Consider the following 27,270-nt stretch of genomic DNA (forward strand, 5'->3'; position numbering starts at 1 on the left):
TCATTCTGGATACTTTTTTTTAAAAAGAACTTCCAGTTAAGCTTTATTATGCATGAATGCAGGAAAACATAATTTTAGTACAATGACATACTTTTAGTGAGTGCAATGTCTCATGAGTCTCTGGTGTTGTAACTGAATTCCCACGTCGACAATAGTGAAATGAGCAGACATGTTCTGGGTTAATAGGAAGGAGTCATTTAAGTGGCCACCTGCTGCCCTTTTGATAAGAGCATAGGAAAATGTTTTACTTTGTACCATATGTTTTCAAAGCTTAAAGTAGAAAGTTATTTTTTTTGAGTTAAATTGCATTACATTAAAGATGCACCAGCCTTGCCTGCCTTCATCTGCAAAGCCATACCTACAGATAGAAGCACACCCACCCAGGGTTGTTAAGTGGCTGCACTTCACTGACAGAGAGTTGGTGGAGTTTCATTGTATCTGAACACCAGCCAACCTTCATTGCATATCAAAAAATGTATTCGTGAGTGAAATCTGTCATTTTTCCCACGCAGCAGTCAAAAGAATCAGAGATCTATCCAGTCACTCTGTTACTCTTCCCATAGATGCGGTCTGACATGCTGAGTATTTCCTGTGTTTGTTTCCTGTATTTCCTGAGCATTTTCTGTGTTTGTTTTTGACCTCTATGGTACTTTTCTGTGTGGGGGTGGTTGAAGGTATGATAGAAGTTTCCAAACTTTGAGCAGTCAGCACCATTTGGCCCTGCGGGCTCCATTGCACAATACCACATCTCTGTGACTCATGACTTCCACTTCGTCAACAAGCATATAGTCTGTGATTATCCAAACAGTAAGATGAAATGGATTGGTCACTTTTCATGCTTCATTTTAAAGGGATCCTTTATGACATGATTATTTGCAAAGTAAAGTGGAATGGTGGTGTCTGGGAATTTTAGGATATTCCCTCCAGCACTAACTTCTGACACTCTGGAGACAGCCCTGCAAAGCACAGATATGATAAGATACACACAGTCATTAGAATCATTACAGTGCTTATTCTTAAAGGTCACCTAGACCAGGATCTCCCAATCATCGTAGCCTGTTGCATGCTCCAATCCTGTCATCATGTCTACGGCAGTGACTCTTGACTGACCCTGCTTGCTTTCAGGCATATCTACACTCATTTGAAGAATGTGGCTGGAGAAGTAACATTCTTTTGAAAGATGCTGGTCTCATCTGTGCCAATTCAGGCATGAACTGTCACAAACCAGCAACAAAAGAACCACACTGAGCATGATTCAGTGTTAAAAACTATTTTATTAATCACTACTTATGATAATACGTAAAATAAAAGTAAAAATGTTAGTATGTTAGAATTCAAAAATGTTAAACCTTGAACGTTAACCCCAAAACTAAACTCTGTGTGTGTGTGTGTGTGTGTGTGTGTGTGTGTGTGTGTGTGGGGCAAAGTCCCAAACTCCAAGTTCCGGAATGGTTCTTAAAGTTCAGTTCCGCAAGCCATAAGGTGAAACATGAGCAAGGGCTTCTTCAACAACCACCGTTGTCAGAAGATAAGACGTAGATGTAGAAAAACATAGAGGGAGTACATACGAAATCCAAATGTTCCACGATGGAACCCAAACGACACTCCAGTGTTTACTCGGTAGTGACTTCCTCACCCCGAAAAGCATCCGAATCATAGTCGTCCGCACACAAATACCTGTTTCCTTCTACAGGTCAGCAACAAAGTGAACTCCACCAGATTACTTCCAACTTCCATACATGGATTTCAGTGGCAGACACAGTTATTGTTTCTCATCCATTAATAGAGAACACTGTTACGGACTCAGTGAAAGTCCCTTTAAGATAGAGAGTGTGTGTATGTGTGTGTGGGGCGTGCTTACGTCAATAGAAGATAAAGGACGTAATGACGTTGTAGAAGGAGAGAGAGAGAGAAGGGAGAGAGACACCAGCCTGCTTGTTTTCTCTACCGATGGATGAGAAACAATAACTGTGTTTGCCACTGAAATCCATGTATGGAAGTTGGAAGTAATCCGGTGGAGTTCACTTTGTTGCTGACCTATAGAAGGAAACAGGTATTTGTATGTGGACGACCACGGTTCGGATGCTTTTCGGGGTGAGGAAGTCACTACCGAGTAAACACTGAAGTGTCGTTTGGGTTCCATCGTGGAACATTTGGATTTCGTATGTACTCTCTCTATGTTTTTCTACATCTACATCTTATCTTCAGACAACGGTGGTTGTTGAAGAAGCCCTTGCTCATGTTTCACCTTATGGCTTGCGGAACTGAACTTTAAGAACCATTCAGGAACTGGGAGTTTTGGACTTTGCCACACACACACACACACGAAGAGTTTAGTTTTGGGGTTAACGTTCGAGGTTTAACATTCTTGAATTCTAACATACTAACATTTTTACTTTTATTTTACGTATTATCATAAGTAGTGATTAATAAAATAGTTTTTAACACTAAATCATGCTCAGTGTGTTTCTTTTGTTGCTGGTTCGTGACAACACGAGCAAGCTGGTGTCTCTCTCCCTTCTCTCTCTCTCTCTCTCTCCTTCTTCAACAACATCATTATGTCCTTTATCTTCTATTGACGTAAGCACATCTCTCTCTCTCTCTCTCTCTCTCTCTCTCTCTCTCTCTCTCTCTCTCTCTATCTCTATCTCTATATCTCTCTCTCTCTCTCTCTCTCTCTCTCTCTCTCTCTCTCTCTCTCTCTCAACATCGGGAAAGACAATCAGCAATCACATTATCTTTGCCTTTAATATGACTTATCATGAGATCAAACTCTTGCAAAATTAAACTCCAGTTTAACGGCCTTCTGTTCTTGTTTTTGACTCGGCTCAGAAACACCAATGGGTTATGATCTGTATATACAGTCAATGGTTTCTGAGCGGTGCAAGCATATACACTGAAATGTTGCAAGGCTAAAACAAGCGACAGTAATTCTTTCTCTATGGTGGAATAATTCTTTTGATGCTCATTAAATTTCTTTGAAAAGTAAGCTACAGGATGGTCAATATCATCAAGGTCACCCTTCTGCAACAACACAGCTCCTGCAGCTTCATCACTGGCATCTACTGCTAATGAAAATGGCTTTTCAAAGTCAGGTGTTTTGAGCACAGGATGGTAGCATAAAATGGCTTTCAGCTTCTCAAATGCTTCTTGACAAGAATCTGTCCAAACAAACTTTACTCCCTTCTTCAGAAGATTAGTTAAGGGAAGAGCAATATCAGCAAAATTTTTACAAGATTTTTGATAATATCCAACCATTCCCAAAAATCTTCTAACAGTCCTCGTACCTGTGGGAATAGGGAACTCAGATATTGCTTGAACTTTTGCCTGAACAGGAGCTTGCTTGCCTTGACCTACAACATACCCAAGATACGTCACAGTGGCATGGCCAAATTCACTTTTAGCCAAGTTAACTGTAAGGTTAGCCTTGGAAAGTCTTTCAAACAACCTTTCTAACGCAGAGATGTGATCTTCCCAAGTATCATTCCCAGTCACTAAGTTGTCAATGTAAGCATCTGTATGTTTTAACCCAAGAATCACTGAATTAATCATTCGTTGAAATGTTGCCGGAGCATTTTTCATTCCAAATGGCAAAACATTGTATTCATACAATCCAGAAGGGGTTACAAAGGCTGAAATCTCCCTTCCTCTATCTGTTAATGGAACACACCAATACCCTTTTAATAGGTCAATCTTTGTAAGAAATTTTGCCTTTCCCACTCTATCTATGCAATCATCCACCCTAGGAATAGGGTAAGCATCTGACTTTGTTACAGCATTCACTTTCCTGTAATCTGTGCAAAATCTAACAGTTCCATCAGGTTTAGGTACAATAACACAGGGCGAACTCCAATTTGAAGTAGAATGTATAATAATATCATTTTCCAACATGTATTTTATTTCCTGATCAACAAGTTTACTTTTTTTCCACATTCATTCGATATGGGTGTTGTTTGATTGGTTTTGCATCCCCAACATCAACATCATGGGTAATTATCGATGTTCTGTTTGGAACATCTGGGAACAGATTTTTAAATTTTAAAATTAATTCTCTCATCTGTTGTTTTTGTGAAACTTGTAAATGGTCCAACTTCGTTTCAAGGTTCTCCATGGTATTTTGGTTTTTTTAGTTTTGATGGAACAATATTTGGTCTAAATTGACCTTCCTCAACATCAACATCAGGCATTCTAGAAACAACCTTTACATCATCCACCAAGGCCACAACTGAATCCCTCTCATAATAAGGCTTTAGCATGTTTACATGACAGAGTTGTGTTTTCTTGCGTCTATCTGGTGTTTTGATTATATATGTTAAATCAGTCACTCGAGATTCAATAACATAGGGTCCAGAAAAACGAGATTGCAATGGATTATTTTGGCTAGGGAAAAATACCAACACCTTTTGCCCCACTGCGAATGTCCTAGGCCGAGCACGTCTATCAAGGTATGTCTTCATTCTTATCTGGCTAGTTTTCAAATTCTCTCTCGCTAGCTGGCAGACTCTCTCCAACCGAGTTTTAAATTTTTGGACATAGTCCAACAGACTCAAGTGCACTTCTTCATTAACCCATTGCTCTCTCAACAACTCCAAAGATCCTCTCACCCTATGTCCAAATACAAGCTCAAACGGACTAAATCCTATTGACTCTTGGATTGAATCTCTAACGGCAAACAAAAGTAAATGAATACCTTCGTCCCAATCCTTTGTGTTTTCAAAGCAATAAGTCTTCAGCATATTTTTGAGAGTAGAATGAAATCTCTCCAGAGCTCCTTGAGATTCTGGGTGATATGCAGATGATACAATCTGCTTTGCTCCCAGCTCATAGACTAGTTGTTGGAAAAAATTTGACATAAAATTACTACCTTGATCAGATTGGATTTCTTTTGGCAAACCAAACAAGGTAAAAAATTTTAAAAGAGCCTTTGACACCGTCTTGGCCTTAATATTTCTAAGGGGTATTGCCTCTGGAAATCTAGAAGTGGCACACATGATGGTTAACAAATACTGATTTCCAGTCTTAGACTTTGGTAATGGGCCAACACAGTCCACAATCACCTTCGAAAAGGGTTCACCAAAAGCAGGAATTGGCTTCAAAGGAGCCACAGGGGGTTTTTGATTTGGTTTACCTACCATCTGACATGTGTGGCAGGTTCGACAAAACATCACCACATCTTTTCTCAAACCAGGCTAATAGAATTGTTTCAAGATCTTCTCTACAGTTTTATTCACACCAAAATGACCACCCAAAGGCATACTATGGGCCAGGTTTAAAATCTCATCCCTATAAACTTTTGGAACAACAACCTGATGAATAACTTCCCATTCCTCAGTAACAGGAACATGAGGAGGTCTCCATTTCCTCATTAACACTCCATTTTTGACATAGTATCCAATTGGCACTTTTTCAATCTCCTCCCATGAGAGTGCTTTTTCTTTCAATTCTGTCAACTCGGGGTCCTTTGTCTGTTCCACCATAAAATCCTTCCTCGACAAAGACAAATCTTTAAATTCAGGCTCACTATAAGGATGTTGATCCTCCAGTGAAGACAGAAAAGTCTCAGATAAGGCATCATAATTTTCTTCCTGGTTAGGACTGTCACAAGGAACTACATCAGACTGCACCGGACTGTCTGTCTTGGCTAATTCTTTAGCTCTAGCTCGAGTCACCGCACATGATGGGTAAACATCTGGATCATTCTCAGACTCATCAATCCTTGGTTTGGTCGTTAACCGTACCACAGGAACAATTTCTCCATCTGCAAGGTCATTTCCCAATAACAAAGAAACTCCTTCCACTGGCAACCTAGGTCTTATCCCTATCTCGACTGGTCCTTCTACGAACTTTGACTTTAAAATCACCCTGTGTAAAGGGACAGATATGGTGTCATCCGTAACGCCTCGCACTAGATTTACCTCACCAGTGTCAGTTTCTTCACCAAAATTTAAAACACTGTCCAGCAAGAGAGATTGACTAGCCCCAGTATCTCTAAGAATTTTCACTGGCACCTGGGGTGACCCATCATTCGGTGAAACAAAACCCTCTGATACATACGAACGGAATTCCTTTCTCACCTCCTCCAACTTTTCAGCTTTTACCTCTTGCAAGGACTGATCTTTAACAGCATCTCCTAAACCTTTTTGATTTTTAATTGCCTGAAAGCAAGCATTGGGCACAGCTTCCTTCCTTTTCTTCAAAAGGGCACAATTAGATATCACATGGCCAGGTTTCTTACAGTAATAACAAGTACGCTCAACAGGTTTCTCCAGCCCTGGCTTCTTTTCATCCTTTCCTTTTTGATTACCTCCCAATTTAATCTCCGGTTTGCCTGGATTGTCCTTGTAACTCTTTTGAAAGGTTTTAGGTTGTCCCCATTTGGATTTATGGGTTAAAGCATAATCATCTGCCAACCTAGCAGTTTCTTGTAAAGTTTCCACTCCCTTTTCGTTTAAATATGTTGTTAATTCAGCTGGAACACATCTTTTAAAGTCTTCCACTAGTATCAATTCTTTCAATTTATCAAAATCCCCATCTACATTTTTAGCCATGTACCATCGTTCAAAACATATTCTCTTTCCATTGGCAAATTCCATATAAGTCTGATCTGCAGATTTCCTCAAGTCTCTAAATTTTTGTCTATAAGCTTCAGGTACCAATTCATAGGCCTTCAATATAGCTTGTTTTACCTTGGTATAATCAGCTGCATCCTCAGCAGACAAAGCAGAATAAGCTTTTTGAGCTTCACCTTTAATCACACTCTGTACCATAAGAGCCCATCCTTTCTTTGGCCAGTTTGAACTCACAGCAGCCTTTTCAAAATGTTGGAAATACTGATCAACCTGATCTTCCTCAAAAGGAGGGACTAGAGGGACTAATCGAACCTCCCTGCTGGCTGAAAAACCATCATCAGAATCAGATTCCGAACTCTTTCGCTTCATTTTTAACTCATGCTGCCTCTGTTTCTCCTTCTCCTCACTATCCAGCTCCATCCTCCTCAATTCCATCTGCTTCATTGCTAGATCAGCCTCTATCTTCATCCGAGTTATCTCTCATTCAGTCTCTAATTTCTTTTGTTCGGCCTCTAATCTCTTTTGCTCGGCCTCTATCTTTTTTTGTCCCAACTCCACCTTCAGTCGTGTTTGTTCTAACTCCATCTTTGCTATCTGCACCTGTCTAACAGGAATCTCTGACTCACTCCCAGAAAACTCTTCTAACTGTTCTAATTCTTCCTCCTCCAGATCCTCCAACTCCACTGGTTGAAAAGTCACATCAGAAATCACTGGTTTACTCTCAGGAAACTCAACTACCTCACTCAACTCAAACACTTCCTTCTCCAAATAATAGTCAACTATCATTCTATGAATAACTGCTTTTCTCATAGACTGCTTTACTTCTGTAAGGTTCAGCTTTGTAGCAATCTTTATCAAATCATCCTTTTTCGCCACCTCCAATCCCTGTAGGGTTGGTGACTCCAAAAATGCCTTAATATCCATTGCTGCTGGTTTCCACACACACAAGCCAATTAAAAAGAATTTATCAGCCCTCCCTCAAAAATCTTTGGATTGAATCCCGAACAAATCTCGTCAATCTGGGGAACGATCCCAGACGACACTCGTTAATCTTTGGATTGGATCCCGGACGAATCTTGTTAACCTTGGGAATGATCCCGGTCGAGCCCCCAATTTTGTCACGAACCAGTAACAAAAGAACCACACTGAGCATGATTCAGTGTTAAAAACTATTTTATTAATCACTACTTATGATAATACGTAAAATAAAAGTAAAAATGTTAGTATGTTAGAATTCAAAAATGTTAAACCTTGAATGTTAACCCCAAAACTAAACTCTTCGTGTGTGTGTGTGTGGCAAAGTCCAAAACTCCAAGTTCAGGAATGGTTCTTAAAGTTCAGTTCCGCAAGCCATAAGGTGAAACATGAGCAATGGCTTCTTCAACAACCACCGTTGTCAGAAGATAAGACGTAGATGTAGAAAAACATAGAGAGAGTACATACGAAATCCAAATGTTCCACGATGGAACCCAAACGACACTCCAGTGTTTACTCGGTAGTGACTTCCTCACCCCGAAAAGCATCCGAATCGTGGTCGTCCACACACAAATACCTGTTTCCTTCTACAGGTCAGCAACAAAGTGAACTCCACCAGATTACTTCCAACTTCCATACATGGATTTCAGTGGCAGACACAGTTATTGTTTCTCATCCATTGATAGAGAACACTAGCAGGCTGGTGTCTCTCTCCCTTCTCTCTCTCTCTCTTTCCTTCTTCTTCTTCTTCAACAACGTCATTACGTCCTTTATCTTCTATTGACGTAAGCACGCCACACACACACACACACACACACACACACACACACACACACACACACACACACACACACACACACTCTCTCTCTATCTTAAAGGGACTTCCACTGAGTCTGTAACAGAACCTTCTCCTGGGCAATCGGCCAGTTGATCCAGTTAACTGCATGCATAATAGGAATGTAGGAGCTGGAATGATAAGATGAGAATAATGAACTTTGCATAAAAGTCATTCAGGGACTGGATACCAATGTTTCAAAACCAGTTGTGAGTTTGACTCTGTGCATAGGACCTTGTATTGGAAGCTCTGCTGTAGTTGGCCATAAAATTGCCATGTGCTACATGATGGACTGCAGTTCTCTTCAATAGCGATGCATGACTGTACAGATGCAGTGGGAGATGATCACCATCTTTTCTTAAACAATGAAATAACTGATGCTTTTTAAAAAAATTTTGAATGTACATCCCTTAGTGGTTCTGGCCTAGGGGCTGTATAGTGCAAAAGAAACTAAGATGGCAATTCTCAGCATCATGAGTAACTTGAGTGAAAGCTCCTGTAGAATTTTCAGTGCTTGCTGACGGCAAGTGGTAATATACTGGGTTCTTGGGCACTCCTGGGACTTGGTTTCCCTTTGGAGAGAGACCAATAAAGTAGAATATGGGATTGAATTTCAACTGGGTTTCTTCCAATGATTGACCATAACTTGGGTGATAAATAATATAAACGACATAAACACAATCTTGTATCAATTCTCTAGGCTTTCTGTGTTTGTGAGATAAGGATATCGTTGACACATAGGAATTAAACATTATTAGAATGTTGGCAAAAGTGACATTGCTCTGTGACAGAAGTTACATTTTTGTCTCTTGCTTCAATTAAATAATGGGAGGGAGTGAAGAGATAGTGAGAAAAGGATAGCAATTGCTTTGTGGTGACCTTGGCTTTACTAAGTCTCATTTCCTCTGTTTTCAGACCAGTGTCATGTTTTTTTCCATATTGAATTTGGGGTCTGTAAAAGGATACTGATTTGATTTAATGTTTTGTCAGCAAAATAGGAACGTAATACAGAGATTTTGGAAGTTTGAAGAGCATGCAGGCAGCAAAAGCCATGTGGCCACCCTCTGTTCTGCCATGCATGTGATCAAATAAGCTGTTATGTTAAGCGGTAGCTTGGCTTGGCAGTGGTGGTGGAGGTTGGGGTTATCTTTTGAACTGATTGCCATCACTCTAGATTGAAGGGACATATAACAAATATGCTTGGTTGTAGAATGGACATGTATCCTTTGTAAAGACATCTTTCCTAATAGTTTAGCTTTTGGCCTCAGTCAGGGAGGGATGAGGTAAAAGGAAGCATTGATTTCCATTCCATGTTTGTCCATTTGTTACAATGGAATCCTGGTTGGCCTTGCTTCATAAGACCTCTGTAAGCTACTAATCTATTTTCTTCACCAGTTTTCACATCCTTTTTGTTTTAGAAAAACTTTATTTATACAACACGGTGACAGGCCCTTGCGGTCCAACGAGTTAAACCTGTGTTAACCGAGCCATACATCTTTGGAATGTGGGAGGAAACCCACACCGACATGGGGAGAATGTACAAACTCCTTACAGACAACGATGGGAATTAAGCCCCGATTGCAGGAGCTGTAATAGCATCACGCTAACCGCTATGCTACCATGCCACTGTGGATGTTTTTTCTCTGTTGTCATTTTAATTGCCATCTCCTGACAAGCAATCTCTCATCATCATGACCATTCGTTTCCACCTCCATTTGGTTATCTGTCTAAGACCTGCCTTGGCTCATCAGTTGGTGAAACACTTTAACTTGGTTACTTCTTGATTTAACTGTTTCAATGGTTTCCTGGCTTGCCTCCATCCTTATAAACTCTGTAAACTTGAGCTCATCCAAAATATTTAGCCTGCACTCTCTGGTGTAACCCCAGTCTGGGATTAGGGGAATGAAAATGTGGGGCAGATCAAAGTGCCAGTCACCAGTGAGGATAATAATCATGGGTGATGAAAATAACAAACACGCTGGGCAATGGGAGACACTGGAGACTGTAGATGCTGGAATCTGAAGCAACAATCTGCTGGAGGAACTCAGTGGGTTGAGCAGCATCTGTTGGGGGGAGAGGAATTGTTGACATTTTGGGTTGAAACCCTGCATACGGGCAATTGCCCTGCTGCTTGCAAACTGACACTCTAACTGGTACTAAAATGTATTTTCCCATCGTCCATATATTTATCAACCTACATTTGCTCCCATTCAGACAACACATCAGTTTAAAAGTTCTCGTATTTGTTTTTAAATCTTTTCATGTCTTGGCCCCATCCAAGTTCTGCAACTTATTCAGCTTTGCAAACCTCCTTCAGCCCTGCACTCCAAAACCTGCCCCTTGTGTATCCACAATTTTCTGTTGCTGGCCACATCTTCAGCTACAGGGGATTCACGACATTAATCTTTGGAATTCGCTTCATTCGTTTATTTGCCTCATTTCCTCACTTAACTCTTTTTAAAACACGCCCTAAAACCTGTTTACTTGACCAGGTTCTATCAAATGCGGTTATATGTTAAATTTTGTCTGAAGCTGCTCCCATGGAGAAAATTTGCATGTTTTACCTTCTGTGGTGGCGTTACTTGCAAATTAATATTTTGTTGATAGGCCAACCTGGATACCAATTATAGACTTTCAACCACAGTTAAGACATAATCATCTCCAGAATGCTGGGTGCTTCTGCACACAAGCCCAGTCTGGGTTTGGATCTTGACATAAGATCACTCCAGCAGCATTTACTGTTGCAGTGGGGAGGGGGGGGCAGGGGAGAGAAATTCCTCCTGTTGTAATATGTAGTCGTAAAAAAAATTAAAATGGATGAATTTTGTAAAGCCCAAGATAAAGGAACCGAGGGGTTTGGGATTAGTGCAGGAAACTGGCACAGAGTTTAAAAAAACAGCCACAATCTTATTGAATAGTGGAATAGGTGTTTGGGGGGGGGGGGGTGCTGAAAAATCTACCCCTAATTCTATTTTTTATGTTCATATGAAGGACACTGCCAGAGAGGTACAGATTAATATGTTTACATATTTTATCAGTAGCAAACAATTTTGGATCGGGTGTAGCTTAGGCTATATTCAAGACTTATTAGCTGTCCCAGGTATACGCCTTAACTCAAACATTATGGTTGGAATAGATTCTGAAATTGAATAAAATGTTTCATTAAAATAATTTCAGGTTGTTAGATTGATCACGTTTCTTAATTGTATTAAGTATAGAAATGTTTCAATTGCAAAGACAAAACAGTGTGGTGCAACTGTATGTTGTGCTACCACATAGCTCAGTACTTGTACTCAGTCAAATGTCAAAGATAGTAGCGCTGGCCTTCATGTTATTTTGGTGCTGGTATTCACATTCCTCTACTGTTACCTAAAAGACATTATTTCATGTTGCAAGTGAGTTTTTCATTGTATTTCCAAGATGCAAGTTTCACATTGTTTTTCTTTCCTTTAGTATTACTCAAATACGTTTTTGGTTGATGATCTTTGAACTTTTGGAATTTCCTTTAATCAAATAGATGTAAACGTGACAATTTGAATCTTCATCATAAACAGTAAATCAGTCTAATCTGATGAACACATTTTAAAAAAATATTTAAAAAAACAAATTGTCCATGTTAATTTGTACATTGGGAGGCTTTGCGCATGATGCAAAAGTTTAACACTATCTAATGTCAGCTATTATCTGCCAACTAATTTTCATTTGTGATAATTTTAACAGTGGGTTAATTGTTATACAAGTATGTATTTATAAATATGTTTGATTGTAAGGACCCAGGCAGCTTCACTGGGTGATTCAATTAGCTGTTTCTGTTCTTGCATTTTATTTAAAGTTATTTTATTCTTCCGTTCCTTGGAATTTCCTGTCATAGTGTAATTATTCAGTGATTGATTATGTTTCCCTTGTGCCTGATGGGAAGCTTGGCAATTCCCAAAAATGACCAGCGTGAAATATACCATCAGGATACAGTGATGAGCAATTTCTCTGTAGTTGAGAAACTTGAATCCTAAGTCAGTTCCAACTGTGCCAGTGTACCGAGTCTGAGCTTGGCAGACAACTGAATGGAGTTTGTGCAGGGATTGTGGTATGTTGTAGTTGAGAATTTATTGAAAACTTTAATAGCTACTTCCTCCATATGATGTCAAAAGGGATAGAACCAAATGCTCTTGCTTTACATGGTTTTTTTTCATCCAGTTTCTATTTTAAATTCCTTTGTGCCACTTGTGTACTTCCTTTATTGCCTTCCAAGGGGAAAATAAAAATTTCCATGAATGGGCATGACTATCGTATTAATATTTTTATTCTGAAAGAGTAGTTCAGCTATTGCTGTTATTAGACTGGGTCCATTAATGTAGTTTCAATCACTTAACCTACCATAAGTGGAAATACTTTGGGAAGTAATGACACTAATAACAAAATCTGCTGTCTTTACCTGGTCTGGCCTATACTTGATTCCAGACCCATTACTATGGTTGACTCTTAACTGTGTCCTTGGGCAGGCACGGTAGTGCAGCAGTTAGCGTAATGCAAGCGACCCAGGTTCAATTCCAGCCACTGTCTGTAAGGACTTTGTACGTTCTCCTTGTGTCTGTGTGAGTTTCCTCTGGGTGCTCCGGTTTCCTTCCACATTCCAAAGACGTACGGGTTAGGAAGTTTTGGGCATACTATGTTGGCGCCAGAAGCGTGGCGACACTTGCAGGCTGCCCCCAGAACACTCTACGCAAAAAGATGCATTTCATTGTGTGTTTTGATGTACATGTGACTAATAAAGATATCTTAATCTTAAACATTTAATGAACGAGTGTACAGTAATTCAGCTCAAACATACATTTTCTATGAGATATCTCCCATGTTGCAAGCAGACTCAGTGAAAAGGGTAGAAAAATTACTAAAATTATAATTCTTCTGGTGAAGCTGGATTCTTAATGAGAACATGCATTGATGTTGAGATTTGCTTTAATCCAAATTTGTCTGACAATTGCTCTCTTTATATTAGCTGTGTCCATGTAACACTCTAAAAGTTTCTCATCTGATGCCTTGAAATGATGGGCTGCGTTCAGTGACATGGGGCTGGAATTGTAATTTGTTTTGAGAAGCGTGATTGCCAGTTGGTAAATGCCTAGTGATTTCATAAAGCGGTTTTAGTTCACTTCAATAAGATAATGACTGAATTTATGATTATTGTTTAAATAGTTCATTGGAATTCGTGTAGAAATTAGTTGTACCATATGCACAACTTTTAGCCACTTAACTATTTGCAGCAGGCAGGAATCTATCGAACTCTGGTTAAAGACTCAATTGTTACCAGGGTGTAGGTTTTCCATGCTGGATAGTCAGTTGTGAACAACTTAGACGGTGACTCAAAACTGCGCTGCACACAACTTGTCCTCCACCCAAGTCTTGTTCACTTCTGTTCTCACTGACCTACGTTTGCTTCTAATTTCCTAATGCTTCCCATTTAAAATTCTATTCTTATGTTTAAACTTCCTTAATAGGCTTGCAACTTAATGTCCTCTAGCCTGACAAACTGTTCTTCTGATTGGCCTTTTGTGCATGCCTATCTCTCTGTCTCTGCTTCTGCTGTTGTGTTAGTGGCTATGTCACCTTACCAGCAAGACTCTCTGTCCCAGAAATCCCTTCAGCGCTATCCCAGCCCTCCATCCACCTCTAGCTCATTCTATAAGACTTGCCTATATATCCATTAGAGCTATATATTGGGCTAAGCTTTTTGCATTCACTTAATATTTCCTCCTCTTACTATTGATAGTTATACCTCCATTAACTATAGACAGTATATATCTGACAGAACCCCCTTCTGTCTTTTTTGCATTACAATCTTAGTGTAACAATAATGTAATTGATATCATTACATTAATATTGTAATGCAGTTGTGAATTTTTGATGAGGAAAGGACCAGAACTGATAAGGCCATGCAATGATGCTAGGAGCTCACAGAAAAAAATAGTCTGCCCATTGAATATTTAATCATATTGTTAAATATTTCTAAAAATATGTAAAATTTAAAGGATAAAAAGGATCAAAATTTCCTGGTATTTGGCTCTGTTCTGTTGAAAATAACCAATGCCTTTATTGGACTAAAATTGAAAATGTTTGTTAATTTCATCAATTGTTAGAGTTTTGCACATAATGCTCAAAGATCATGTGAAACAGAATGGTATCTATTGGGTAAATTTGCAAACCACATTTGTTGGATTGCATTGTGTGTACTCTGCTCTCTCTCATCTGCTCTTTAACTAGCAATTTACATAGTTTGAGCTATTGCCATTTTCCCCCAAAACCAAAAACAGCATTGCTTAAACATCTTCATCCAATTTGGATAGCAATACATCACAAAATGAGGCCAATTACGAGGATCTATCTATCATTCATTGTATATCGCATACAGTTGAGGGAGACAAAAGCAGCTATTAGAGAATCACAGATCTCTGGGAAAGGGTGGTGCACAAATGTTATAATAATAGTGAAAGCTTTTTCAGCTGTGTCAGGGGTCAGAGGGCTCTTTAAGATCATCTAGAACCACTGAAAGAAAGTTTAATGCGGTCAAATGTTTCCAGGTTATAGCAGAGTAATGATTACTTCACATATGCCTATACTCTTATCAGTGATGCCATGTTCCACCTATAAAATGACATTTATTGAATTGCATTGTAAATATTAAAGCAGCCACAATTTGGATAAATAGGAAATATCAAAATAGTGGATCAGCTCCAGAGGCAAGACAAGATGGATTCTCTGCAGCAATAGCGGCATTTCCCTTTAGACAGCGGGTGATTGATGTACTCTTATGAAAATCAAAAGTTCAAAAATTAGCCCAGGCACTGCAGGTCCATCAACCCAACATCTATCCTCAGGCAAATGTGTAAAAGGAGCCAGAGATGCTCTCTATGATCATTGGGAAGGAAGGGTCTATTAGAGATATCAAACTTGACCTTAAGACAATTTTTGTAACAAATCATTAAGCAATTTGACAGATTTTCTAGTTTAGTTGAAGAGTAATCTGGTTACCATTCTATCTGTGGCTTTGCAAAGCCTTTAATGAGATACTTTACAAGACATATGCTGGATTAAGCCAGTTCAAAAGATGCAGTGTCAGACAAATGAACATCTTAACACATTGAAGCATAGAGTGTTTTCTATTCAAATAATTTTGCACACAATCCTTAAGGTATCCAGTGGAACTGAGTTAGTGGTAGATTACTTCAGGAAGGTGAGGACACAGAGAAGAAAGATAATTTAGAGTAGACAATCATTTTGTTTGATAATTTTAAAGAACGTGCCTCTGCTGCAACTGTGGTACCTTAATTAATCTTCCATGCCTGCTTTGTGATTGTGTGATCGTACATGTACACGAGTAATATGGCACATCATTATCCCTTTATCAAACCATGTCTTTATTACCAGACACTTTTTTTTGGCTTTTGTTTTAAGGAAAAAAATTGTTTTAGTCACTGTGTAAAATATAAACCTAAATATACAGCAGTTTTACTTACAAAGTTAAACAGATGTTCTAAAATATTATACAACTATCAGAAACATTTAGTTCCCCAACATCCACAGTGTATAACTCCACTCTTGACAAAACAGATTTTATTGTACAATCCTCTAAAATTTTAAATTTCATAATTTTGTACAAAGTACAGAAAAAATATTAAATTCATTTTTAAATAAAATTGAAAAAGTAAAACATGTTTACATATATGTATAAGGGACTGGATGATGTCTGAGGGTGGTTATCTAAAAGTAAATCCAAATCAAATTTTTTTCTGATGCAAGGATACCATTTTCATTATCTTACAAGCTACTGGATTTTACCCAATTAAGTGTACCTGACCACAGCAGGTAACTTTGTAAACAATAAAGTGAAGTGCCTCACCACAACCAAGCCTCCTAAACAGATTGTGTGACAGAGTCCACAGGATCTGAAAGTGGACACCATCTTAAAATCAGTGCTTCTTTTTCAAAAAAAAACAAATTAAAATAAAACAATGAAATGAATGTGTTTACATATGCAGTGGCTCAGGAAAAATGTTCCTAACTTGGGCTACTTGCCAATAAGCAGAAAAATACATTTACAGAAAGATAAGAAACTGACAGCATACAAAAGAAATTTATAAACAAAGTGATACTTTTCTGAAAAATCGCATTTCCATCCAAAATGGAAATCTGGTTTTCAAATGTACAAGAACATAGACAACATTATGTCATTTAGTATTTAGAATATCATTTATCTCCCCCCAGACACAACAATCCATAAAGTAACATCATTTACATAATTTACAGGTTTTTTTTAAAATGTAGGCCATAAATGTAGGAACAGCAGTTAATGTGTGAATTGTTCCTTCAACAGTTAATTGCATGTTTCAACCTCATTGTCAGCATACAGGTATGTGACAGATGATCCCAACAAGTCTTGAAGTTCACTTGTGAATTCAACCAGCTCCAGTGTTTCTTTATTGTCAGTGTCTGGAGTTTCAAAGTCCTCTGGATAAGTAAAAACTTGACTCAAAGAAGCTTGTCTATAAAATTCCACCTCAGAAATGGTGGCATTTTCAATATGAGGGAATGAGGACCGAAAGGTGCGGGCTGACAATTTCAATCTCCGTAGCACATCAGTTAATAGCAGCCAGTTCCGGGGACTGTCATGGAGAACAAGAAAGCAGACATGTTACAAGTTTTAAACTAGAGGCAGGTTATTGTAATGGATTGCAAAGACAGTCTTGTACTTTAGAAGGCTTTCACCCAAGGCATTATAAGCAATAACATGATACGTGACAGATTACACACTTATAACCCAAAATATCATAATGTGAGGTAACTTAATATTTAAAATACTTCTCAAATTTGTAACAAAGTTTATAAAACTCGCGTTCCTAATACAGGATCAGTACATGGAAAAGAATAAAGACAAACTTGCATTGCTGTAACACCTTTCAAATCTTTTTCAGAATGTCCTAAAGAAATGTACTTTACAGTTTTTGAAGTATTTCCAATTCTAATATAATAAAACTATGACCAATTTGTGCATAGAAAGCTCCTACAAACCAGCAGTGTAATAATGACTTGAAATGTTTTTTTAGTGTTATAAGCCAGAGCAGGGATTACCTCCCCACTCTTTAAAAATAGTGCCTCAGACTGTTTTACTTCCATCTAAGAAAGCAGACAACACTTTAGTTAAACCAAAAGTGCATTTCCGACAGTGCAACCATCCCTCAACTTATTGGAGTGAGATGAACCATCTGTTTCTAATGTCCTCTGTGAATTGAAGCAAGTTTCAAATATTGGTAAATTGCCTGCTCTCTATATTTAACTTTTTTTACATTAGTTTTAATGTACATTTTTATAATCAATAGTGATTTGCTTAGAATGTGTTATTCCATAATGACAATAGAAATGGAACAAAAACCTTTACAGGGAGTGTGATATATTTGTGAAAATGTGTAGAAAGAATTGGTTTTCATGGGATTAAAAGGATATATAGATTTTTTAAAAACTGTATTTACACAGTTTGTAATCAGAGATACCCATTAGACACTTCCTGATTCTCTTGAATCTATTTGAAACTCTGTTGCCTAGAAATAGCACACTTACTTAGTTATTTAATTGAAGTTTGATTTCCTTTTCCCAGTGAAACCCATTAACTGCCTTATCTGCTTTGGGGACCCATGCATTGCTTGTTTTGAAGCTTTACTGGGGAACTCGTTGGACACTCTAGTGACAACCTCGTTTTCCTACCACAGCATTGGACTAGAACAGCTGCCAGGTAAGTCAATAACTTTGGGGGAATTACCGCACCGCTCCACCCTGCTTTACCACCTATCTGCTTAGCAACCTATTATCTTGCAAGTCCTGTCTTCTGAAAGCACCCACTTCTCCAATGCCCTTCCATCCTGATCTGACACCAATTTTTTTTTCTCTTCTTCACCCCCTGCCCCTCCCACCTTAAACTGCCTGTGGCCACTGGCAATGCTGGACTTAGCCTCAGAACCAAGTACTGGGTGGTATATTCCAAGAGAGTGGAATGAAAAGCCTTGGGGGAAATCTGAGTATTTTTGTTTTGGGTGATTTGAGTTGGATGGAGAACAAGAAGACAGCAAATGACAAACAGTTGTTGATGCCTTGTTGTAGTGCCAATAGGCATAGTCATGAATGGCAGCAATCATATTTCACTTTTCAGCTGGTTCATACTTTCATCTTAGACTCCAAGGGAATGAGTTTACCATTTCAGTCCAGCCATCAGGTTCAGCGAGTGAATGAGATACTGAAGCAATGAGGAGGGAAGTTAGCTGTTTTTCCTCATTGTGCCCTTCAGTATTATTCGTTGACTGCTAACATTTATCAATAATCCCTATGGTTTTCCAAAAGCAAATGTTAAATACATACCCCTGAGAGAGCGAGACCTGAATGTTGTAACAAGGTAAAAGAGGTGCATCAGAAAACTCAAATTCCAACACATCATCATTATACTCTTCCTCATCACCAGGGCTTGGTGGATTAGCCAAGACATTAAATCCAGACTCTTCCACTGGTTCTGAAATTGCAAAACTTAATGGTTACATGCAAAATAGACCAGACTTTTTTATGGTTATCAAATTCTAATACAAGAATTATATTTTTAACAGCATCAGAATGGCCATCTTAAAACCCTCTCCCTCCCCTGAAAAATGCTAAAACCCTAAAGGCTTTGGGCACAACTGCAGTTTTTCAGGCATTACTCATCAGGAAATATGTCACCGCAGTGCTCGGAGAGGACATACAGGAGGGCTCGTCTACTGAAGCAATATGGGTGGAACTGAGGAATAAGAAAGGGATGACCATGTTATTGGGTCTATATTATAGACCTCCCAATAGTCAGCGGGACTCAGAGGAACAAATTTGTAGAGACACAGCAGACATTTGCAAGAAAAATAAGACTGTGATGGTAGGTGATTTTAACTTTCCATGTATTGACTAGGACTCCCATACTGTAAAGGGATTGGATGAAATGGAGTTTGTCAAATGTGTTCAGGAAAGTTTCCTTTTAGTAATATGCAGGGGTCCTAACTAGAGAGAGCGCGATAATGGATCTCCTGTTAGGGCAGGTGACAAAAGTGTGTGTAGGGGAACACTTTGTATCGAGTGATCATAATTCCATAAGTTTCAAGATCATTATGCAGAAGGATAGAACTGGTCCTCTGGTTGAGATTCTAAATTGGAGTAGGGTCAATTTTGATGGCATCAGAAGGGATTTGGCAGGTGTGGATTGGGTTAGGCTGCTTTCCGGCAAAGGGATACTTGGTAAGTGGGAGGCTTTCAAAAGTGAAATATTAAGAGTACCAAATCTGTATGTTCCAGTTAGAATAAAAGGCAAGGCTAACAGGTTTAGGGAACCTTGATTATCGAGGGATATTAAAGCCCTGGTAAAGAAAAATAAGGTGGCGCATATCAGGTATAAGCAGTTAGGATCAAATGAGGGGCTTGAGGAGTATAAGAAATGCAAGAGAACACTTTTTTAGAGAGAAATCAGGAGGACAAAAAGAGGACATAAGGTTGCTCTGGCAGACAAGGTGAAAGAGAATCCCAAGGGTTTCTATAGCTATATTAAGAGGAAAAGGGTAGCAAGGGACAAAATTGGTCCCCTTGAAGATCAGCCATTGTATCTATGCATGGAGCTGGAAGAGGTGGGGGAGATCTTAAATGAATTTTTTGCATCTGCATTTACTCTGGAGACGGACACAGATACAGAACTAAGGCAAAAGAGTAGTGAGGTCATAGACCGTATCTGGATTACGGAAGAGGAGGTGCTGGCTGTTTTGAGGCAAATTAAGGTGGATAAATCCCCAGAGCCTAACAAGGTGTCCCCTTGGACCTTGTGGGAGGCTAGTGCAGAAACTGCAGGGGCCCTAGCAGAGATATTTAAAACGTCCTTAGCCATGGGTGAGGTGCCGGAGGACTGGAGGATAGCTAATGTTGTTTCTTGTTCAAAAAAGGTTCTAAGAAAAAGCCGGGAAATTATAGGCCGGTGAGCCTGATGTCAATTGTGGGTAAATTATTGGAAGGTATTCCAAGGGACAGAATATTTTAGTATTTGGATAGACAGGGCCTGATTAGGGATAGTCAACATGGCTTTGTGCGTGGTAGGTCATGTCTGGAGTTTTTTTTGAGGAGGTTACCAAGAAGGTCAATGAGGAAAAGGCAGTGGATGTTGTCTACATGGTCCAGAAGGTTAAGTCACTTTGCAGTCAGGATGAAGTAGCCAATTGGATTCAACATTGGCTTAGCGGGAGAAGCCAGAGAGTGGCAGTAGATGGTTGTCTCTCGGACTGAAGGCTTGTGACCAGTGGTGTGCCGCAGGGATCGGTGCTGGGTCCGTTGTTCTTTATCATCTACATTAATGATTTAGATGATAATGTGGTAAACTGGATCAGCAAATTTGCAGATGACACCAAGACTGGAGGTGTAATGGACAGCGAGGAAGCTTGCAGCATGATCTTGACCAGTGAGGAAAATAGATTGAAAAATGACAGATGGAATTTAATGCAGACTAGTGTGGGGTGATGCACTTTGAGAGGACAAACCAGGGTAAGACTTGCACAGTGAATGGTAGGGCTCTGAGTTGTGCAGTAGAACAAAGGGACCTGGGAATACAGATCCATAATTCTTTGAAAATAGCATCACAGGTAGATAGGGTTGTAAAGAGAGCTTTTGGCGCTTTGGCCTTCATAAATCAGGGCACTGAGTACAGGAGTTGGGATGTTATGTTGAAGTTGTACAAGATGTTGATGAGGCTGAATTTAGAGTATTGTGTGCAGTTCTGGTCACCTACCTACAGAAGATACCAATAAGCTTGAAAGAGTGCAGAGAAGATTTACCAGCATGTTGATGGGACTTGAAGACCTGAGTTATAGGGAAAGGATGAATAGGTTAAGACTTCATTCCCTGGAGTGCAGGAGAATGAAGGGAGATCTAATAGAGGTATACAAAACTATGAGGGGTATAGACAGAGTGAATGCATACAGGCTTTTTTCCCTAAGGTTGGGTGAGACTAGAACTTACGGGACATAGGGTGAAAGGTGAAATATTTAAGGGGAATCTGAGGGGAAACTTCTTCACTCAGATGGTGGTGCAAGTGTGGAATGATCTGCCAGTGGAAGTGGTAGATGTGGGTTCAACCGTAACATTTAAGAGAGGTTTGGATAGGTACATGGATGGGATTTGGAGGGATATGGTCTGGGTCCAGGTAGATGGGACTAGGCAGGAGATCAGGTCGGCATGGGCTGAAGGCCTGTTTGTATGCTGTAGTACTCGATGACTCTACCTCCTGTCTCCCACTGTGTAGACTGTAGAGAAATGAAGTTGGGGGTTGGGATTGGAGGGAGACTCATCAGGCAGATGATTGGAGGTGAGGATGAAGCAAATGATCAAGAATGGGCACCTGAGGACACCAGCAGGGAAGTGAGTCAGGAAAGGATCTGATCAGTAAAGATGTACAATTAAAGGCAGCAACAACCTGGAGGACGATGGATATTCAGACCCTCTCAGCAGCCCAGGTAGGATGAGACCTGTAAATAATGCTAAAGCACGCCAACACCCAGTTGTACACTTCAGTTTCCACGCAGTATAATTTTGCATGTGATGAGAAAAGTGTTGCACTTCCTCTGTTTCTGCACATGCCCAATGGCCTCGTATGCTGGTGCATCACGCTTGGAAGTGGTTTGTTATTGTTCGTTTTTCACTGTATCACGGTACAAACGACAATAAACCAGCACCAATTTTATGCACATTCTCATTACTGTGCATAAATCTTTTTAAGACCCACATGCTTATAAAGCCTTGTATGCTATAAGGAGTCTAGAAGAGGCACATTTGCAAGTTGTTCATAGTTGACTGGCTCATTGGCTAATTAACAACAGTCAATAAAAAGAAGCTGGGGTCAAGCAGAGTGGCCATTTTGAGAAGGGCTGCTGTCTAGTCAAAGTGCTGCTGGTTGTCTACGTTTGGACTTTGGTGAATACCAGGCTTCAGCGAGGAGGGTGAGCTACTCCAAGGTAAGGGTAGGTTCTTAATTCTTTTTGTCTCTTTATTTTCCCTCAAAGCTTTTTAGTCCTGGCAGGTGAGCTCAGACCCGTGTCACGTGACACTCCTGCACAATGTGGGAACTCTGGGAGGCTGACAGTGTCGCTGATGACGTGTGCAGGAAGTGTGTCCAGCTGCAGCTCCTGACGGACCACATGACGGCACTGGAGCTGCACATGGATTTACTTTGGCGTATCCGCAATGCTGAGAATGTTGTGGATTGCCCGTTCAGTGAGTTGGTCACACTACAGTTTAAAGGCCTAGGGAAAGACAGGGAACGGGTGACCAACAGGCAAAGCAGTAGCAGGAAGGTAGTGCAGGAGTTCCCTGTAGTCATCACCCTCCAAAACAGATGTACTGCCTAGGGTACTGTCAGGGGAAGGCAGCAGTAGCCAGGATCATGGCATCGTGAGTGGCTCTTTCCTGCCCTCCTGTGCAGCAAAGAGTGGCAGAGCTTTAGTGGTAGGGGACTTAGGGGATTCCATGGTAAGGGGAATAGACAGGAGCTTCTGTGGCTGCAAACAGGACCCCCGGTTGGTGTGTGGCTTCCCAGATGCAAGGGTCAGGGATGTCTGAGTCGCTGCAGGGCATTCTGGAAGGGGGGGGTGAACAGCCAGTTGTCATGGTGCATGTAGGTACCAACGATATAGGAAAAAAGCAGGATGAGGTCCTCTAAGCTGAATTTCAGGAGCTAGGAGATAAATTAAAAAGTAGGACCTCAAAGGTAATAATCTCAGGATTACTACCTGTGCCACGTGCTGGTCAGAATAGGAATAGCAGCACAGTTAAGATGAATATGTGGCTTGAGCAGTGGTGCAGGGGGAAGGTTTTAGATTCCGGGGTCATTGGAACTGGTTCTGGGGGAGATGGGACCAGTACAAACTGGATGGTCTACACCTGGGCAGGACTGGCATCAATGTCCTAGGGGGATTGTTTGCTAGTGCTGTTGGGGAGGGGTTAAACTAATATGGCAGGGGGATGGGAATCCATGCAGAAAGACAGAGGGAAGCAGAGACCAGAGCAAAAGTTAGAAAAGAGAAAAATAAGAGTGGAGGACAGAAAAGTGAAATGTGAAGGACACAAATGTTACTAGATCCTGAAAGGACAATGCGTGTAAGGGCACCGTATTTGAAACAAGGTCAGTGAACTTGTGGCACAAATCAGTACAAAGGGGTGTGATTTAGTGGTCATTACAGAAATGTGGTTGCAGGGTGGAGATGAGTGGGAATTAAATATCCAAGTGTATCAGGTAATATGAAAGGATAGGCAGGAAGGTAAGGGAGGTGGGGTAGTGCTCTTAATTAAGAATGAGATTAGGGTGATAGTGAGAGATGATATAAGATCTAAGGAGCAGAATGTTGAGTCCATCTGGGTAGAGATTAGGAATAGTCAATGGAAAAATAATCACTGGTAGGAATTGTCTGTAGGCCACCGAATAATAACCATTACAGTGGCACAGGCAATAAACCAAGAAACATTTGATGCATGTAGGAATGGAACAGCAGTTGTCATGGGGGACTTTAACCTCCATATAGATTGGGTGAATGAAGTTGGTCAGGGCAGTCTTGAGAGGGACTTCGTAGAATGCATCTGTGATAGCTTTCTTGAACAGCATGTTAGTGAACCTACAAGGGAAAACGCTATCTTAGATCTGGCCCCGTGCAATGAGATAGGAAAAATTAACAATCTTGTAATTAGGGATCCTCTTGGAAAGAGTGATCATAGAATGATTGAATTTCTCATACAAATCAAGGGTGCAATAGTTTGATCTAAAAACAGTGTATCATGCCCAAACAAGGGAGACCACAACGGGATGAGGGAGAAGTTAGCTAGCGTAAACTGGAAACACAGGCTATATGGTGGGACAGTTGAGGAACAGCAAAAGACTTTCAAAGAGATTTTTCACAGTATCAACATAAGTATCTTCCAGTTAAAAAGCAAGGATAATAAGGATAGGGAGTGCCAGTCTTGGCTAACTAAGGAAATAAAAGAAGGCATCAAACTAAAAGCTCATGCATACAAAGTTGCCAAGAGTAGTGGGAAATTGGAAGATTGGGAGAACTTTATAAAGCAATAAGGAAAGGGAAGATAGATTATGAAAATAAACTAGCACAAAATATAAAAACTGATAGTAAAAGTTTTTATAATTATATGAAGTGGGAAAAGGTGGCTGAAGTGAAAGTGGGTCCCTTGGAAGATGAGAAGAGGGAATTAATAATGTGGAAATGGCCGAGGCCTTGAACAACTATTTTGTGTCAGTCTTAACAGGGGAGGACACGTCTAACATGCCAAAGAGATATGTTGTGGATGTGATGGGAGGTGAGGACCTCAATACAATTGCTGTCACTAAAGAGATAGTAAGGAGCGAACTAGTGGGCCTAAAATAGTCAAGTTTCCCTGGTCCTGATGGGATGCATCCCAGGGTTCTGAAGGAAATGGCGGAAGTCATAGTAGAGGCGTTTTGATAATTTACCAAAATTCTCTGGACTCGGGGCAGGTCCTGGCAGATTGGAAGACAGCGAATGTCACACCACTGTTTTAAAAAGGATGTAGGCAAAAGGCAGGTAAGTATAGGCCAGTTAGCTTAGTGTCGGTAGTTGGGAAAATGCTTGAAGCTATCATTAAGGAAGACATCTAGATAGTAGTTGTTCTATCAGGCAGACACAGCATGGATTCAGGAAGGGCAGGTCCTGTTTGACAAACTTACTGGAGTTCTTTAGAGGGGAACAGGTGGATGTTGTATACTTGGATTTCCAGAAGGCGTTCGATAAGGTGCCGCATAAAAGACTTGTCCGTAAGATAAGGAGGTGTGGAGTTGTGGGTAATGTATTAGTGGATAGCGAATTGATTAACTAATAGAAGGCAGAGAGTTGGGGTAAATGGGTGTATCTCTGGTTGGCAATCAGTGGTGAGCGGGGTGTTGCAGGGGTTGGTGCTGGGCCTGCAACTGTTCACGATACACATTAACGATTTGGAAGAGGGGACCGAGTGTAGCGTATCTAAGTTTGCTGATAACATCAAACTGAGTGGAAAAGCAAATTCCATGGAGAGTCTGCAGAGAGATATAGATAGGTTAAGTGAGTGGGCGAGGGTCTGGCAGATGGAATACAATGTTGGTAAATGTGAGGTCATCCACTTTGGAAGGAAAAATAGAAGATCAAATTATTTAAATGGTAAAAGATTGCAGCATGCTGTTGTGCAGAGGGACTTGGGAGTGCTTGTGCATGAATCGCAGAAGGTTGGTTTGCAGGTGCAACAGGTTCTCAAGAAGGCAAATGGAATGTTGGCCTTCGTTGCTGGAGGGATTGAGTTTAAGAGCAGGGAGATTATGCTGCAACTGTACAGGGTACTGGTGAGGCCACACCTGGAGTACTACGTGCAGTTCTGGTCTCCTTACTTGAGGAAGAATATACTGGCTTTGGAAGTGGTGCAGAGGAGGTTCACCAGGTTGATTCCGGAGATGAGGGGGTTAGCCTATGAGGAGAGATTGAATCGCCTGGGACTATACTCGCTGGAATTCAGAAGAATGAGAGGGAATCTTATAGAAACATAAAATTATGATGGGGATAGATAAGGTAGAGGCAGGAAGGTTGTTTCCAGTGGTAGCTAAGACTAGAACTAGAGGACATGGCCTCAAGATTTGGGGGAGTAGATTTAGGACAGAGATGAGGAGGAACTGCTTTTCCCAGAGTAGTTAAACTATGGAATTCTCTGCCCAGGGAACAGTAGACACTACCTATTAAATATATTTAAGACACAGCTAGATAGATTTTTGCATAGTAGGGGAATTGAGGGTTATGTGGAAAAGGCAGATAGGTGGATCCATGGCTAGATCAGCCATGATCTTATTGAATGACAGAGCAAGCTCGACGAGCCAGATGGCCTACTCCTGCTCCTATTTCTTATGTCCAACTTTGAAAAGAAGACTGAAGAAGTATTTGGAACTAACCCCTGTGAATTGGTACAGCAGTGTTGCTTTTTTCACTGCACACAAGTTATCCATCACCTTAAATAATTTCAGTTGTTTTCTGAGTGGAACTACCATTGGGCAATTGAGAACTTAGATAATTTTAGAACCTTTCTGAAATATTTGGTACAGCTGGCAAAAATTTCTCCATCTCCAAATGCAACGTTCACAAACTGAAATATCATCTAGCCTAAAGACCTCAATAATTATTGGTAATATATTTTGATTTAGACGGACCATATTGGCTCACAAATATCTCCAATTCTCTCTCCAGAAATAAACCCCATTGATTTCGCTTTTCTTTGGTCCTATTAACCTTCATCACTACTTTGTTTTGAGTATCTGTATCCAGATTAATTGCTGTTCCACCCCACTTAGTTACTTTGTTTCAAGGAGTAAGTGGTCACCTTATTTTATTTTCTAACAACATTTATTAAAGTCGCACATCCACATTGAAGTTCATTTGCCAATTTTACATCCATTTAACAGGTTTATTAATGTCACCTTGTATTTGCAATAATGACAGACCACTGCCTGACTCCACTCTACCTCCCCAACTGCAAAATAAAACCTCAGACCCTACCACCTCATCACAATACTGGACAATGGAAACACCATACCCTAGAGATGCAGGAATGAAGATCAACCTGCTTCACAAAGACTCCAGTGACTGCAATCTCTATCCCCTTCTCCCCACCTCTGTACCTTGCTACTTCTCTTTCTCTGTCCCCCTCCTCCGTCCCCTAACACCATCCTGCTTCTTCAGGGTTCTTGTTTATCCCCCTCAGCTCTCCCCTTCACACGCCACCTGTCATCCAATTCATCTTCCCACCCCCACCACCCTTTCCTGG

General features: G+C 40.3%; 1 protein-coding gene across 13 annotated transcripts in view; it reads right to left on the reverse strand.

Annotated features, from left to right (window-relative positions):
* Positions 1-15,771: 15,771 nt before the first annotated feature.
* bcor (BCL6 corepressor) overlaps positions 15,772-27,270 on the reverse strand; it is a 263,295-nt gene continuing 251,796 nt past the window's right edge. For 12 of the 13 annotated variants that reach the window (XM_052014806.1, XM_052014800.1, XM_052014805.1 and 9 more), the window contains 2 exons: positions 18,781-18,928; positions 15,784-17,036 (listed from right to left, as the gene is read on the reverse strand). In XM_052014806.1, the coding sequence (XP_051870766.1) occupies positions 16,748-17,036; positions 18,781-18,928 (437 nt within the window). In that variant the 3' untranslated portion in view covers positions 15,784-16,747. Of the gene's footprint in view, positions 17,037-18,780; positions 18,929-27,270 lie in introns of all 13 variants that reach the window. The other variant, XM_052014798.1, reaches the window with a different exon arrangement.

Source organism: Pristis pectinata, chromosome 4, assembly GCF_009764475.1.
Source record: "Pristis pectinata isolate sPriPec2 chromosome 4, sPriPec2.1.pri, whole genome shotgun sequence".
In the NCBI taxonomy this organism is placed as follows: domain Eukaryota; kingdom Metazoa; phylum Chordata; class Chondrichthyes; order Rhinopristiformes; family Pristidae; genus Pristis; species Pristis pectinata.